At 41.3% G+C, this 16,525-nt stretch overlaps 1 protein-coding gene across 1 annotated transcript; it reads right to left on the bottom strand.

Moving 5' to 3' along the window:
- Positions 1-557: 557 nt before the first annotated feature.
- On the bottom strand, positions 558-16,508 carry LOC143294071 (ubiquitin carboxyl-terminal hydrolase 22-like). Its single transcript, XM_076605491.1, has 13 exons — positions 16,353-16,508; positions 15,246-15,378; positions 14,894-15,007; positions 14,548-14,649; positions 13,898-14,070; positions 12,590-12,737; positions 11,751-11,853; positions 10,578-10,759; positions 6,560-6,617; positions 2,905-3,031; positions 1,914-2,077; positions 1,357-1,506; positions 558-860 (listed from the first exon to the last, which is right to left on the bottom strand). The coding sequence occupies exons 1-13, from the start codon at positions 16,470-16,472 to the stop codon at positions 818-820; spliced, it is 1,617 nt and encodes a 538-aa protein (XP_076461606.1). The 5' UTR covers positions 16,473-16,508; the 3' UTR covers positions 558-817.
- Between the last annotated feature and the right edge of the window lie 17 nt (positions 16,509-16,525).

Here is a 16,525-nt window from a genome sequence, read left to right as displayed (position 1 = left end):
TGTTCTCCGCTCCTCTAAATCCTGTCCAAGTTCAGTCCCTCCCTGACATGTATCTCACAGCCAGGCATCCAGTGTTCAGACTGCAGTCCGTCTTCCCAGTACAGAGTCCACAAAACCACTCAATGTCCTCAGACCGCACTGACCAATGTCATGGTATGGACGCCCACTCCTCAATTCTATATTGCACACGGGACTGCTAAATTCAGCCAATACTTACTCAGAAGGAAATGAGTGAACGGTCAGGCCCTTTCCATTCCAACCTCTCCATGACAAAGGTTTCAAGCAGTTCATGCTATCTTGATCAGGCAAGTGTAGCTAGTGGGTGAAATGAGATTTCATGTATTCAGTCTGCCCACCCCTTTGTCTCGTCTCTTCTCTCTACCATGTTTAAACATGTACAAGAAATAATTGCCCTCAGGAATATTCACCATGTTGTTTTCACAAAATGACAATTGACAACGACCCAAATGTGTCAATCCCTCACACCACAAATGCACACCACAGCACACTTGCAGCAAACATGGTACACAGCAGCCAGCCATAAAAAAAAAATTAAAAAAAAAAATCTCAACAGAAAACACCACGACAAAGTGTGTCAGGCATGTGAGGTTTGGCAGCAGCTAAGTATCGAAGTGCGGGCGGAGATTGATGCAGTCAGTCTTCACCCTGGGGCAGAGGTTGACGCTCGGTGGCTGGGACTGGGAGGGGAGTGGGGGGGTATAAGAGGTCCTGTGCCCAGAGGTGGTCTTGACACTGGCATGTTTGGAACAGCTGAGGTGGTAGAGTTCAGAAACCACTGACTATGCCAGTGCCTGTGTCATGCATACTCCAGAAGCTGCTTGTGGTAGAATAACAGGTAACTGAAACACACAAAAGTTGGTTTTTATGTTTCACTAACACAGATAAGTGAAAATGGCAAGTCTCCAGAAATTTAAAACTGAGCATGTTCTTCCGCTTAAGTCTATATCTGCAACAGAACGTTTTCCGAAAAACGTTGAACATAAGGCTGCCAATGAGTGTTTCACTCACTTAATGCTATGTCAATTCAATGATGGTCAGTAGCACCTTTCAACACCTTACTGCTGACAACTAAACAGTCAACAGAAACAGATGCCATACATGAGGCAATAACTAATTCCAAGCACGTGAAGGGACACATGCTCAAACCCTCATTTCGAATCATGGTTACTATGACAGGACTTAAATAAATATGTCTTCTTGTCCTGTCACAATGTTTATAGTACTGTAACATTCTGAATTAAAAATCTGTTTAAACCAAATCACTGTCCAGCGTTACCACACATGTCTGTCATTCATAATTTCGCAGACATTTGTTCAATGACAAAGAGGTCTCACCCTTCACTGGAAAGAACATCTCCTGACGTTGCCTTGGTCACCATATGGTCCTCACACTTGAACCACTGGTCCTTGTAGGAACGGATGAAGCAGGTGTAGTGCCCTGACTCTATCGTTCCACTGTGGTTGACCACAGCAAAGAGTGAGTATCTGGAAAGCACCGACAAGAAGATGAAAGAAAGAAAGAACAAACAAAACACAATAACAAAAGGACAACAACAAAAAACAAGCAAAAAAACAAACAAACAACAACAACAACAAAGAAAACCCACAAAAAACCCATGTCAAATGAAACAGTACTACACTGACAGACCATGTTCACAAGTTTCAGTTTTCCATCTTACCAGTCTAACTTTACATGCCTTGTGGTGTTATAAAAACAAACCCACAATAGGCCTGAAGCAAAATATGCAATAAACATCTAACAAGGTGAACTAGAGAATACCTGTAAGCTGTTAACTGTTGCTCTGATGGTGTTTCAACTTCATAATGCATGACAGGAAGAAAGAAAGTCAGACAGACAGAACAACCGAGGCAGAGACAGAACCAGCGCTCACTTATTATCACAGGAAAGACCAATGGCAGAGTCCCGCACTATCTGATTGGAGTAGCCATTGTTGTTGTTCCGGGAGGAGGACATGAAGGGGGTCATGTCCAGCTCCTCTGGGAATGAAACGTATGTGGAGATCTTTTTGTGAAGGCCCGTGGAATGCTCAAACCTCTGCAACACACCGTCAACACAGGGCTCAATCTCAACATACTTTGGTGGAACCCAATCAAGTGGTCACATAATATGTAAACAGTCAGTCATTGGTCACAAATTTTTTTTTAATCACTTACAGAGGCACCTTAGTATCAATAATCATAATAATGAGTTAACTAGTTATAATGTGCTCTTCCTCCTCAGCACAGGGGCCCACAGTGTCAACAATTAACACGAAATAAAAATTTCACATTACTGGTGACCCTGCATATATTTCAAAACAGATTTCAAATCTTTAAAAAGTTATCTTTTCCTTTGCTTTACTATTGATTTTTCATCAGATTCAAAACTGAGAGCCACCATTCCAAAAGCACACCTATACAGTATCCTGTTAAAAACAACAACAACCCAACTTCTTCAGTAGAACATAAGACTTTCATCTCGCAGTTAATTAAAAGACAAAAAAACACAACATAGACATATATATATATATATATATATATATATATATATATATATATATATAATATATATATATATATATATATATATATATATATATATATATATATATTATATATATATATATATATATATATATATATATATATATATATATATATGCATCCACCTATCAATCAATTCAGGGGGATGGGTTTTTCAGCGCTCAGCAAGTGCAAACATGCGACTGTGTGAGAAGGGAGGTCAGTCAAAAAGACCACAAAGACCTTTAGGTGACATCTGACATGGTTGATTACAGTGCCGCCAACTGCACATAAAAAAAGAATTGAACTGTGCTAAGCTCTGTCAAAGAAGAAGAAGCGTGTAAAGCACAGAACCCTGACCTTGAGGTGGAAGCAGGCCACAATGGGGGACTTCTTCATGGTGAGCTGTTTCGTGGACTCCTGGTAACTAAGACAGTTACTACATTTGATCTTGGCCGAGTTGCCCAAATGCTCTGGCCTTGTGAATCTGCAAACACACACCATGCTTTTTGTGCAGCTTAGAACAATCTTGTGCTTTTGTGGACATGAAATAACCATGTGTATTGGTTGCCTCTGTGTGTGTGTGTGTGTGTGTGTATGTGCGTGTGTGTTTGTGTGTGTCCATGGTAAACTTTAACAAATGCAGCCATACATGTCTGTTTTGCACATGCTGTTATCACTCCAAATTTATCAGTATGGCAGTGCAAATTTCTCTTTCAGACTCGTTTGTGCGCTGTGGTATTTGTGATGTTTTTGATTTGTTCAGCGGTTAAGGGGCACCTGTGCAGGGTAGCAAAGGCGTGTTGAATGAATGTATGCCTGTGCTTTTGATGTGTGTCTCTGTGTGTGTGTGAGTGCTTGCAAGTGCATGCATATGTGAGTGAGCATAAATTTACTAAGTATAAAGTGTAATCCCCAAAAGTAACCATCACTTGCTGTGTTTTGTTTCATCTACTTAATGTTATGTTGATAAGTTTACTGAAGGTGTTGTATGTGATGTTTGTCATCCTCCATACCTCAACAGAGGTAATAGCATATCAAATCCTGAATTTTGTGTATGCATGTGTGTAAACATGTATGAGTGTAAACTCTTTTTTTTTGGTCATTGTTCAATATTCATAAATAAAGGTTATGATGCTTGCAAATACCTTGAAGATGCCTACAATAAAGTCCAGTTTGCGCACCTTATGGAGCTGCTACTAAGGTATGGAGTAAGTTTGACACTGACAAGATGGATAGCAGCATCTCTTCAGGTAAGAACTGTCGTCCTACGCCTCGGAGATTGGATGTCTGCACCTTCTAAACTATCCATGGGACTGCCACAAGGGTCTCCGCTCTCTCCTGTCCTCTAAAATGTCTACACGAAGGGCCTTGCAGACTTAAACAACAATGGAATAGCTCGGGTGCTTACTTTTGCGGATGATGGCCTGGTCTTCAAAACTTCGAAAGATGCTCAGGAAAGAACTAAAGCCGTCCAGAAACAACTAAACAATATTGCTCAATGGTGCAAGGACACAGGACCTTCCATCAATCCAGCGAAAGCCCAAACGTTGCTGTGCACCCTCAACAGAACCGCGAGCAAATCACCACCACCTGTGTCATTCAACAGGATTCAGATCGAGAAAACTGAATGCCTACGCTACCTGGGAATACACTTCGACAGGATGCTGACCTTCAGAAAACATACGGAAAATACTGTTCTCAAATGCAAAAAGGGCCTTTCAGTCTTAAAAGCAATGGCAACCAAAGGTATTGAACAACGCCACCTCTTCCTGCTATACCAATCACTTGTCCTCAGTGTGATCGACTACGGACTTGGGCTAACAACACCATCTCAAAGCAACCTCCTAAAATTAGAGTTCAAAATGAAGCTATGAGGCTGATCCTTGGAACAACAAAAGACACGCCCACAGAAACCATGCGATACCTGCTTGACCTTACTTCAGTGCAGGCCAGAAACAAGTTAGAACAGGTTAAGACCTACTTCAAAGCATTAGAAAACCCCCAAAACCCACTGCATGACACAGTCAAAGAACCAAAAGGCAGCCGTCTAGGACGAGGAAGATCATGGATGGGGCCAGCAGAAGACACAATCCAGCTAGTATGCCGACTACAAGACCTGAAAGAAACAAAAGAATGGGAGAAAAAACCCCAAAACCTCAACCATCTATTCAACACAGCCATTTCACCCACTCTAGGAAGACATTGTCAGGAATGGCCAGAGGGCAAAATTGATGCGGAAGTGAAGCTACTCATAGAAGAAAACAGTAAAGAAGAGAACATCATCATATACACAGATGGCTCAGTCACCAAAGACCAATCCGGATGGGGATTCACTGCGAAACAAAATGGAAAAACAATTAGGGAAGAGAATGCTGCCTACAAAGTCACAACCTCCAGCCTAATGATGGAAGTTGAAGCTGTGACACATGCCCTCCAGTGGCTATCATCCATCCATACGCCCGGAAACCAACATGCCATGATTCTAACCGACTCAATGAACCTCATACAGAAAATTGAAAACAGAATGGGAAGCCCAGAGTGGCATAAGGCAATGCACAACTTGTGCAGATTAAAAAATTCACATGGTCATACTGCCCGGGACATGCAGGTGTTAAGGGAAATGAGCGAGCTGACAGACTTGCTGTAACGCAACACCAATGAGTGGCCTACATCTAGGAAAATCGGAAATCCTCAGAAAAGTCAAAGAATATAAAAAAGAACAGGTACAAGGCCATCACACCATCGATCACTGTACAAGGCCATCACACCATCGATCACCTCAAAGAAATAAAAGCAGAGAGAGGGAACGGCCATAAGTCTAACATGAAAGGTAGAGCACGATGCTTTGCAAATCAAACAAATATCGGCATCATTTCCAAACCAACATTGCGCAAATTTCTTCAAAACGGAACAGAGTCTCTGTGGGCTTTTCCAAATACAACAGACTAAGCAACACACTAGACGCTGCGTTCTTGGCATCAGAGATCTTTTCCCATCCTTCTTGCAGCCAATCAGTGGCAGCCTCTGTGCGTGTGTGTATGTGTGGGTCTGTGTGTTTGAGTGCGTTTGTGCATGCATGAGGGTGTACACAAGTGTCAAGAGAGTTCTGTGCACGTGTGTATGTGTGTGTGTGAAGGGGGGGGGGGGAGGGGAGGTAGAGGATGAGGTATGTGAGTGTATGCATGCCTACACTGTGGGAGCAATGGGATATTGGAACGTGCGGGTGTATATATATATATATATATACATCTTTGTATGCATGTGTGTGGGGTGGGGGGTGGGGGATATGGGCATATGCGTGTGTGCTTGTACAAGTAAGTGTTCATCTGTGTGTGTGTCTGTGTGTGTGTGTGCCATGGAAGCTGCGATACATAGCCTAGAAATGAGTGTGTGGAGGAGAGGGGTAGAGGAGGTGCAGGGTAGTGTGTGTGTGTGTGTGTGTGTGTGTGTTGGGGCTCATGTACGTTTATGTGTATTTGACTGTGCTTTCATATCTGTGAAACTGCATGTTTGGTGCATATCTGTTATGCATGTGTGGGTGTATGTGTGAATGTGTGTCTTCATGTTTTACATATATTTTCTTATTTACCATCATTGTTGTCTTATTTATTTATTTATTTATTTTTTTATTATTACCACCTTTTTTATATTATAATTATTATTTATTTATTTATGTACGCTTATAGAAGACTTCATCAAGTTTTTGTGCCTTATACATATTATCAGTAGTGGTAGTAGTTTTTTTTTTGGTTTTTTTTTTCTCAAGGCCTGACTGAGCGTGTTGGGTTACGCTGCTGGTCAGGCATCTGCTTGGTAGATGTGGTGTAGCGTATATTGATTTGTCCGAACGCAGTGACTTGAGCTACTGAAACTGAAACTTGCAAATACACTTTACATGCTGACAATGTGTGTTCATGACAAAATAAAATTGTGGGCTAGACGTCTACACAGCACTGTATATAAATTTGTGATATTTATCTACTTTAGCAATTTGTTAAAAATAAAAGCATACCTTTTCAAACATTCAAGTAGTGAGGTAGATTCGTAGTTACTTGGGCTGTTTGTAAAACCTGCAAACAAATAAACGAACATTTGGAAATCCGCAAATGTCAGCACAGTCACATTTTTCAGTGTGACAAAAGAAAGCCATGATTTGGTTTTCAATGCCACAGGTTAGGAAAAAAAAAGTATTAATATCTGAAAAAGTTATAAGCCTGATAGAACCTTAAATTTCATCAGCTTCTTGAAACAATGAAAGTCTCCAAAGAGTGCATGTCACACAATGTCTAAGATATTTATTTGCTGTCTCTGTAACTTTTGCAGTAGTATCCAGTTTTGCCAACACCAGGCATGAGATTGTGAAACTGATTCAGTCTGAAAGGTGGGGGACTGGGGTCCACAGAAGGCCCCCAGTGGAGGTCCATGGGGCAATGCCCCTGGAAGCTGAAGGTTTTTGCTTAATTTCAAACCACAAAATCTGCACTTTAGGGCCACCGATGCATCTGAGGAAAGAGTAAAAGTTTGCATGTGTATTGTGTGCATGTATGTGCACTGCTTTAAATACAACTCTGTGTGTGTTAAACTCTTTGTGTGAGTGAGTGAGTGAGTGAGTGTGTGTGTGTGTGTGTGTGTGTGTGTGTGTGTGTGTGTGTGTGTGTGTGTGTGTGTGTGAGGCTGGAGAATTGTCCAGGAGAGTTTCCTCTGAAAATTGGCCAGGTTCCTGGGGCTGCCTTTGACCCCTGGTGGGGTTCAGGGGGGCAAAGCCACATGGCCGAAAATGAAATTACTGACTTTTATGAGGTTTTGGGGGGCCTCTCCTGTGTGTGTGTGTGTGTGTGTGTGGGCACGCGTGTGTGTGTACGCAGTGGTGTTTCCAAGGAAAATGTACTTTGCACACAACTTTGCACTGTACCAATATAACTGACCACCTGGTCTCTACAGCTGTAGTCTCTGCTACACTGACAGCCATGTGTGTTGGTTCAGGAAAGAAATGGGGAAGGGGAATGACAGGAGGGAGGAGGGAATGGGTATGTGATGAGCTATATCACTTTCAGCAGTCAGGGATTCTCAGCCAGAGCAAGTGGTCAGTGTCTTGGTTCAATGCCAAAGTTGCCAGAGTCACTGACTGGTTTTATTGCCCTCCGCCTCCCTCACCACTGGTGGGAGAGACTCAGAGAGAGTTAAGGGGAACCTCTGCAAATCATGAAAGAGAAGTCTGCAGGAGGAGGGTGGGGTTTGGGGGTAGGGAGTGATTATTTTCCCCTCTGGAATCAACTGCAATTCCGCTGAAAATAGCGGATCGACCGAGAGTTCTCCAGCCTGGACTGTGTGTGTGTGTCTTCAACTAAACTCTGTGTGTGAGGGAGAAAGAAAAAGAGAGAGACAGCAAACATCAGAGCGTGTCTGCGCGCACAAATGTTTACGTGTGGTTTTAATTCAACTGTGTGTAAACAAGAGAGACACACAGAGAGAGGGGAAGGTGGGAGGAAAAAGTTTAAGTTTGCATGTGCGCATGTATGTGCACTGCTTTAAATACAATTCTATATGTGTGTGTGTGTTTTCAATTTAACTCCATGTGTGTGTGTGTGTGTGCGTGCGCGCACATGTGCCTATTATCAAGCTCTGTGTGATTGTGTGAGCGCTCATGTGTGCACATGTGCAAATGTGGAGAGAGAGAGAGAGAGAGAGAGAGAGAGAGAGAGAGAGAAAACAGTATGTGTATACGTGTGTGCATTCATGTGATTTTTTTTTTCAAAGTAAGAGTGTGAATGTGTGTTTGTGTGCGCGTGCATCCGCATTCAATTCAGCTCTGTATGCATGAGTGTGTACCTGAGTGTGGCTATACATTTCAGATCTAAATAAACTGACTTGCCATGAACTGTCTGTGCCCAGTGCAGCATCAGCTGTGTCAGAAAAACCACTGAGGTCAATTGCTACAAAGTTTCTGTTTCAATCCCAACAATATTGCTTGTGCTTAAAGTGGCAAACACTTGCAGCATTTGCTGAATGAACAAAGGGTCAGGCAGATGTACTACCCACAGCTTAGGGGCTTAACAGGGATGGATATCACGGGCACCAGTGTTTACATGTATCTGTGCCTGCGCGCACGTTTGTGTGTGTGTGTGTGTGTGTGTGTGTGTGCGCATGCTCGCTCGCATGTCTGTGCATGTGCGTGTGATCACCTGCATGTGTGTGCATGTGCATGTGCACACGTGCGTGCGTGCGCATGAGTGTAATTTGCTTTTCACTGACACAGTGATATCAACACGTGCCATGAAGGGATCGCCTGCTGTTATCGGCAAATTGACAACTTCAATCAACCATTAGGAAACCTTCTGACTTCAATTTTGGTGCTCTGACAAGTCACTGGATCGTCCCTCAATGGGTCAACAAACGATGCTTTCGAAAGAGCATTCCATTTTCATTTTTGACAGTTCATCGGCAAACAATATAGAACGGCCCAATGACTTTTCTTTTCTTTTTTTAGAAAACGGATGGTCAGATTTTGATGTAAATCTGAAAACAAATTTCCATGCTTGTACGGAAGAGTTGCACCCATATAATCTGACAGCTATTGCACTTGGCCTTGCCTGCGGCGACGGTTTTGTGAATGTAAAGTTTTTTTGTTTTTTTCTGTTTTTCTGTTTTCACAGACTCATCTTGCCAGGCCCAGTTCCACTTATTTTTCACTCCTTTATCGATCTCTGCTGCAAAAATCTTCTTTTCATTTGTGAGTTTTCTGATTTTGTCAATGATTGATGATGATCAACGAAATCGGATATCTTTGCAAGTCATGAAGCCCGCGAGCGAAAGTTGTGTAATCGCGACAGAAAATGAACAATGACAGAGAAGCAACACTTATTCTTAATTGATTCTCTTATCCAAACATGGGGCATTTTGGCAAACGCTATGGGTCTGTCTTGTCAATCGGTCGGGCAACAATCGTGCAACCTTCGTTGGTTGGAACCCCCCCCCCCCCCCCCCCCCACACACACCCTCTCTCAATTTTCTGAACGGATTTACACGAATCTCAAAAATGGCTTCTGGATCCAATTTGCGGTTGGAAATCCGACTACAGTTGGAAAAATTTCATGCCTGAACACACACTCTAATTACTATAACCATCTGATATCTGATACCTAGCATTGTAAAATAAAACACAGATACATACATATCACAATTAACAAATATCAGTGGAAGCTTTGCAGATCATCTTTTGTCTCAAACAAAAGACAAGATTTCAATTTGCCACCAACAACATGCATGTAACTGAACACACATGCTCTTGACACTCATGCACACATTTTCATGCACACACAGACATTTACACACACACACCCCTATTAACAGGCACAACAGCCGAATGGTTAAAGCACTGGACCTTCAAAGTGAGGGTCCTGGTTTCAAATCCTGGTCACAGCACCTGGTGGATCAAAGGTGGAGATTTTTCTCCATCACCCAGGTCTTCAGATGGGGCAGACCCGCAAGTGCGTAATCCCCCTTCATGTGCATGCACATGCAGATCAAATGAGCACGTTAAAGATCTCTTAATCCATGACAGTGTTCAGTGGGTTATGGAAACATACCCAGCATGCAGCCCCCGAAAATGGGAGTATGGCTGCCTCCATGGCAGGGTAAAAAAAAAAAAAAAAGGATCATGTACATAACCATCCATTTACAGTGAAAATACATTAAATTGCTTGGGACAGCCACTGTTATTTTCTTCCTTTCCCCTATGTCAAGTGTGTCTGAATGGCCCAGCCTATAGTTTCCATCATCAGAAATGCAGTATTCGTTGTTGTCGTCTTCAATGTTATAACCTTCTGTTTGGAACAATTCAGTAATGTCATCGTCATCTATTTTGTCATTCACGTGGAGGGAGTTAACTAAACCATGAAAGCAGCTCACTTGTACTGACCAGTGAACATGGGAGTTAGCAGTCCACAGCTGCAGAAGACACACCCACATCACCAAACACCCCCCCCCCCCTCCCCTGAGCCCCCAATCCAGATCCCTCTCTTTGCACAGACCTGAAGCTGGAGAGAGGTTGGCGGTGGAGGAGTCGCCTGCCCCTGAAACTGCAGGCAGAGCCGGCTCCCCTGCAGCACTCTGGCCAGCCCCGCTGGCAGCACTGGGCGCCGCCGTTGACCCCGGGCTGGGCCCCAGGTCCAGAGATATGTCCCAGAATGGGTCTATTGTCGTGGAAATGTTGCTGGGAGGGAAAGGGGAAAAAAACATGGTCAAAATATGAGTCATGATTGAAAAGGGAATGGTGGGGGTTTTTTGTTGTTTTTTTTAGGGGGGTTGTGGAAGGAGTTTGGGGGTAAGTGGCTAAAAACAATCTTCTCACACTCTGTTCCTTACTCGAAAGCTGCTCAACTCATCATCTAATCTCATACACATGAAGTTTCATAAAATACTATAATTACAACACTACTAATTGTCCCTGCTCCCCAGGCACAGCCACATCAGAGAACACACCTGAGTAAAACAAACCCCCACAGAAGAAAAAAATCTGAGCATCATACATGTGTGACACTCATGTGATCCATATTAAGAGAACAGCAGCACTGAGAAACAATCCATATTATACTAAGAATTAATACAGGTTTCACCTTTTCTTAATACATATCTGAACCATGTACAGTTACGCAGACCCAAGCATTCAATCTTATTTAACTTTTAAGGCTTCAATGACTGTATACAAACACTACCTTACACTACCTTTTTTTTACGTCGATTTCCAATTGCAACAGAAAAAATAAAAAGATAAAATATTTTGTAATATGAGTGAAAATGTCATTATTTCTAATTGAATTGCGCATCTGTTCCCTTTTTCATTAGAACTGTATGAACTGTATTTCTACTATGTACTGGGTTTGCTATAGTGGACATCAACAGACAAGTGATCAAAATTCTAGCATCTGCAGAGTGAAATGGTTATTATTTTTGAGTTCTTCTCTATTCCTCTCCAGTTTAAATAAAAAAAAATATTTGTCTATATCTTCAGTTTACTGCCACCTGATGATCTGCTTACCTGTGTTCAGTAGCTGTTGGTGAGTACATGCTCTGTGTGTGTGTGTGTGTGTGTGTGTGTGTGTGTGTGTCCATGCCTGCCTGCGTGTCAGTGCTTCACTGTACACTGGCAACACCATCTTATTCTTGGTGATCAGAACACAATCATGCTGAAGTCAATAACTCACTTGCACTGCGTGCAGGTCACATCAGACTGAAGCCCTCCGGTGAAAATCTGGTCAATTATACAGTTGCAACTGTGAGAGTTGTTGTAACTTATGCCGTTTGTTCCTGAAAACATACATGCATTAAATTTAAATCATCATACGTTCCTGAAAACTGTACTAATATGAACACAAAAAATATTTCAAAAATTATATGCATATATCATTACAAAGTCAAGTTCTTCTTTACTGTTCAATTTATAACTGACAACACATTAAGCAAGTGCACTCGAATACAGTGAGTTTTCACATGGGTATTTCTATCAAACATGAATATCACATACAACACAAAACATTAACATTGGAAACACACTGGATAACTTGCAAATTCCACACTTCAATTCTTCACTCGTGGCACACATCGACAATCAATCTCCATGGATCTAGGGGAGCATCTGAACTTGAATATTGGGATTTCAAATCTCACTGATTTTTCAACAACCCTCAGATTTAATTCATTAAATTCAATGTCTTGTTATTTTTAATATTTATACCTTTTTTTGTTTTGTTTGTTATTTCATTAACTCAACATTTAGCAGGAAACAACAGCTCTTTTGTGAACTCAATGCAAAGCACAGCAAATACCTTTGCCTTTTCAATCCAAATTTTGTGACAAAGAAACATGGTATCAAGATGCAATAACACTTTGCTACAGCTCAGCCAGTCAGCCACCTCTCTCCCTTCCTTAAGTGCTGAGTCACATTCACGTTATGCTTTTTGTCAAACACACCTAAATTCCAAAGCACGCGGTTCACAAAAAACAAGAGACAGGGACACTGCGCAGGAACACCACAGGTACTGACCCTGGCAGTGACGATGGAGTACGTCCAGTGTGGCAATGAGGAACTCATGAGCATCCTGCTGCTCGTAGCCAGCCAGGTGACGGGCATTGGTCCAGACAAGGTGCAGCAGTCTGTAGGGGATGTAGGGAGTGCGTGCCCCATTGTAGAACTGACAACACACACACACACACACACACACAAAGTATGTTAGTGTTATGTCTGTTTTCAAGAGATTTACAAGGCAATATTTAAGGGTTGAGGTAAAAGGTTCCATGTCTTGAGCTCGGCACAGGACAGAAGGGCCTACTCCTCTCCTACTGCTGTTTTAACCTTCCCCATCCAAACCAAAGTCAGGTTCCCATTCACACCTGGGTGGAGTAAGGAGAACTGGAGTAAAGTGTCTTTCCTGAGAACACAACATCATACTGAAATGCAGCCTCAGACTCTGGTCACTGAAACAGCATTAAGACAGATAAACTGATAATATTACACAGACTTTTCTTTGCATGTGTAACAACATTAAGCACATTAGTCTGCTAGTGTTATATCACTGATTTACAAATTATTTCACTGCAGAAAGCATCACAACACTGCTGGCCATCCCCTGAAACAGGCAAAACTAAAGGCAGACTTACTAAAAGGTTACTTGTAATTCTTTGTGGAATAATATTCAAACAGTGACCAGGTAAACCATAAAATCTGCAACCTCACTGCCCACACATTCCATGACCACATCTGGTCATGTTTTAAAATTCCTCTAAGTTCCAACTTATTTGGAATGCACACTTCACAATATAAGCTGCAAATGCTGTACCAGTAATGAAATGAAGAGAACAAAATGTGTTAAGATCCTTGACACAATCTGCTCCCTTAAATTTTAATGATTCCATTCTGGATAATGTAGGATATATTATAAAACCTCATGTTTAAAAATCGCACTGAACAAAAAAGTAACTGACTAGCATTGTGAGACAAGCTAATTTACAATTTTTTTAAATTGTAACTGGAAAGCATTCAAGAGCAATTTCATCAATATACAGACAATCTGAAACAGACTGCTGAAAAATTTGGTTCCTGGAACAAATACAGCATGACCTGTTAAAAAAATATATAATCATCAACACAGTTATATCAAGTTAAAAAAAATATTGTCACCATCAATCTTACTTTTCCCTAAGTTGTTATGATGGATTAGAGCACAACATCTACAGCTAACATTGTAAAGAAAAGAAAAAGAAAAATCATCACATATTTACAGATATTATGGTCAACAACGATCTCACTTTCCCCCCATTTCTCCTTATTTTTTCATCAGCATCATTTCCTCACCTCCTGAAAAAGCCGGCTCATCTCGCAGACGAGGCACTGCTGAAGGTTAGCAGTCATGTGACACGCATGCTTGTCAGACAGGAAGTAGTCTCGCAGAACTGGGGTGTGGGTCAAGGACTGCAGGATGCAGTTCATGAAACAAGTGTTCCCCAAGTTCAACAAGCCTCGCAAACCTGCAACATAGCATTTTGAAGTGCCATGGCAACCCATCCATCTGCTGGACTTATTCAAGTAACAGCGTACTTAGCACTAGCACAGTAATCTTTTAAGTTTATCTAATATAAAGTTCCATCAGACTTTACAAAAGCAACTGAAGGCTTGCAGCTCATTCCATCATTTGGGTGCATGTGCGCATGTATGTATGTATGTATGTATGCGCACACAAACGTGTGTACATAGCATGGGTTCTTCCTTTTTGTTCTTCACTGAAATTTTCATTATGCTGTGTTATCAGATATACTTTTCTGTTTTGTTTCAAATCACTGAGCCGTCAATTTGCGAGATAATCTGCGCTCAATGAACTTCACACAGGTCTACTTCAATGGCACAGGTTTTACAGACAAAAACAGTGCTGTGGTATACAATAAGAAAAAGCAGCACTTCCACTGCAGCATATATTTTGTATCGCAAACACTAAAGATGAAACATACCTATGTGAGAAGTTTCAGAAACCTTGCGCCGCTTGGGATTCCTCTTCAACAGCTCAATTTCTTCTTGACCAGGCTCCCATGGTATAAATGATTTTTTAATCCCTGAAACAATCATTCATAAGATTTTATCAGGCATTATTTCACATTTTCCAAAGGTGACCAGTGAAAACAAAAATTGAGAAAGGGAGGAAGGAAACAGATGGAAGAGTCTGGCACTTTCATTTGTGCCAACATGGCCTGTGGCTCAGTTTAAATACAGATCAAATAACAGTCATTTAATATCTTCCATAATCATATTAGAAAATATATAGAGATCTGTGTTTTAACATTGATAAAGTATACATACCCAAAGATTCCGCAGCTATTCTTTGCTGCCGCTTTGCAATCACCTCCAGTTCTTCGTCATACACAAACGTTCCGCAGGTGTAACAGTAGATTGTTCCATAGTCAAGGTCAAGTGCTAGAAATAGACAAACATAATTATATATGTAATATCCTTAAATTCCAAAAAAAAACAAAAAACAAACACGCACAATAAATCTTCATAACAGCAGTAAAGCATTCCTTCACATTAAATAATGAATTTAGTTCATGTTCAATTTGACATACCCACAACTATAAACCATTTTAATTATGTTTTTTGTTCGTGGTTAATGACAGCAGTGACAGAGCATTTTTATCAAGGAAAATATACTTACATAAGTTGTGACCTGTATCCTTGGCATGATTGTGTATATGTCTGCCATTATAGCAGCCAAAATATACACAGAGTAAACAGGCATGCAGACGCAGACCTCTGTGTCTGCAGGTTCTGCAGTAACATTCTTTAGCCTGCAACAGCAAATATAACATGGATTAGAAATATCATATTTGATACAGACTATTTGCTCAACACAAAAATAAAAAAGTGAGCATTAAAATAAGCATTGAAATAGGCCCTTTTAAACTGCCTCATCACAAATGCATGCCTCTCAGCACAATGATCATAAAGATGCTAACAATATAAAACTTGCTGATGCTAAAGTACTCAACTTTTTTGTTGTTGTTAATACATTAATCTGATAAACTTTCATGGAAATAATGTATACATCATGTTAGTCTTTCACTGCTGAAGTGTATGGACTATGCTGGAGTTGCTTTATTCCTTTTTTTTTCTACAACAGTTGTCTGCCTGGATGCAGTCCTTCACGGAGATATTGAAATATATTTTGCAGTCTGATTAAATTATGTTCCAAATTCCCATCTGTCAATACATCTGAAATGGGAAACAAAACTAGATGCTGTGCACAGTCCTTCCAGTGACCGGGCAAGTCAAGAACAAAGCAAAAGTAGCAAACACGTGTAAATCGAGTGTTGTCACACCATGCATCGCAAACTCGTTCAGTGGTGGAGTCAGTTAAATCTTACCAGAACCGAAATATTTCAGATAATCCTGACATATTGGCACACCATAAACGAGAGATTTCACAAATGAATTAACGATTTTAATGATGGGTCTGAACACTTTTTCCCTGAACATGTCTCAACAAAGTTTGCAAGCTTTGACAAAATCACGTCGAATGCGGTTTTCCCCCCGTGTGCAACTCGTCTCCCTTTCGCGTTCGTTGAAAGAAGCAAATAGGTCAGGCGAATGATTAACTGCAGTGACATTTAATGCACCGATCATCATGTGCGCTGTTGTCAGTATCGTTTGCTCTGAAGGAACTGTGTACTGCATGAACATGCCACGATTCAAAATCAAAGTTTCGGTTTTTTTTGTCATTTCCCCCCGCGACTCCAAACCCCTGGACAAGACACCATCTCACCTTCGTTCGGCGTGCTTCAGCTGTAGAACACGCTACAAAAACTGAGTGTATGATAGAGAACGAGCGGGTTCCGATTGGTGACTTGAAACTGGTTAAGTGTTCGCATCCATTAAGACTCATCTTATCCCCCTCACACCTTTCCTGGAGGAAAACTTCATGCCGATTCCATCGAG

Source organism: Babylonia areolata, chromosome 1, assembly GCF_041734735.1.
Source record: "Babylonia areolata isolate BAREFJ2019XMU chromosome 1, ASM4173473v1, whole genome shotgun sequence".
NCBI classification, from domain to species: Eukaryota; Metazoa; Mollusca; class Gastropoda; order Neogastropoda; family Buccinidae; genus Babylonia; species Babylonia areolata.
Note: the sequence above shows the minus strand (reverse complement) of the source record. Positions and strands in the feature narration are given on the sequence as shown.

Coding starts and splice junctions, on each gene's coding strand:
- LOC143294071 (XM_076605491.1), bottom strand. CDS start 16,472: ATGAGTCTTAATGGATGCGAACACTTAACCAGTTTCAAGTCACCAATC. Junction 2,078..2,904: donor TGGCCTGCTTCCACCTCAAG/GTCAGGGTTCTG, acceptor GGTGTGTTGCAG/AGGTTTGAGCATTCCACGGG. Junction 861..1,356: donor GATGTTCTTTCCAGTGAAGG/GTGAGACCTCTT, acceptor TGTGTGTTTCAG/TTACCTGTTATTCTACCACA.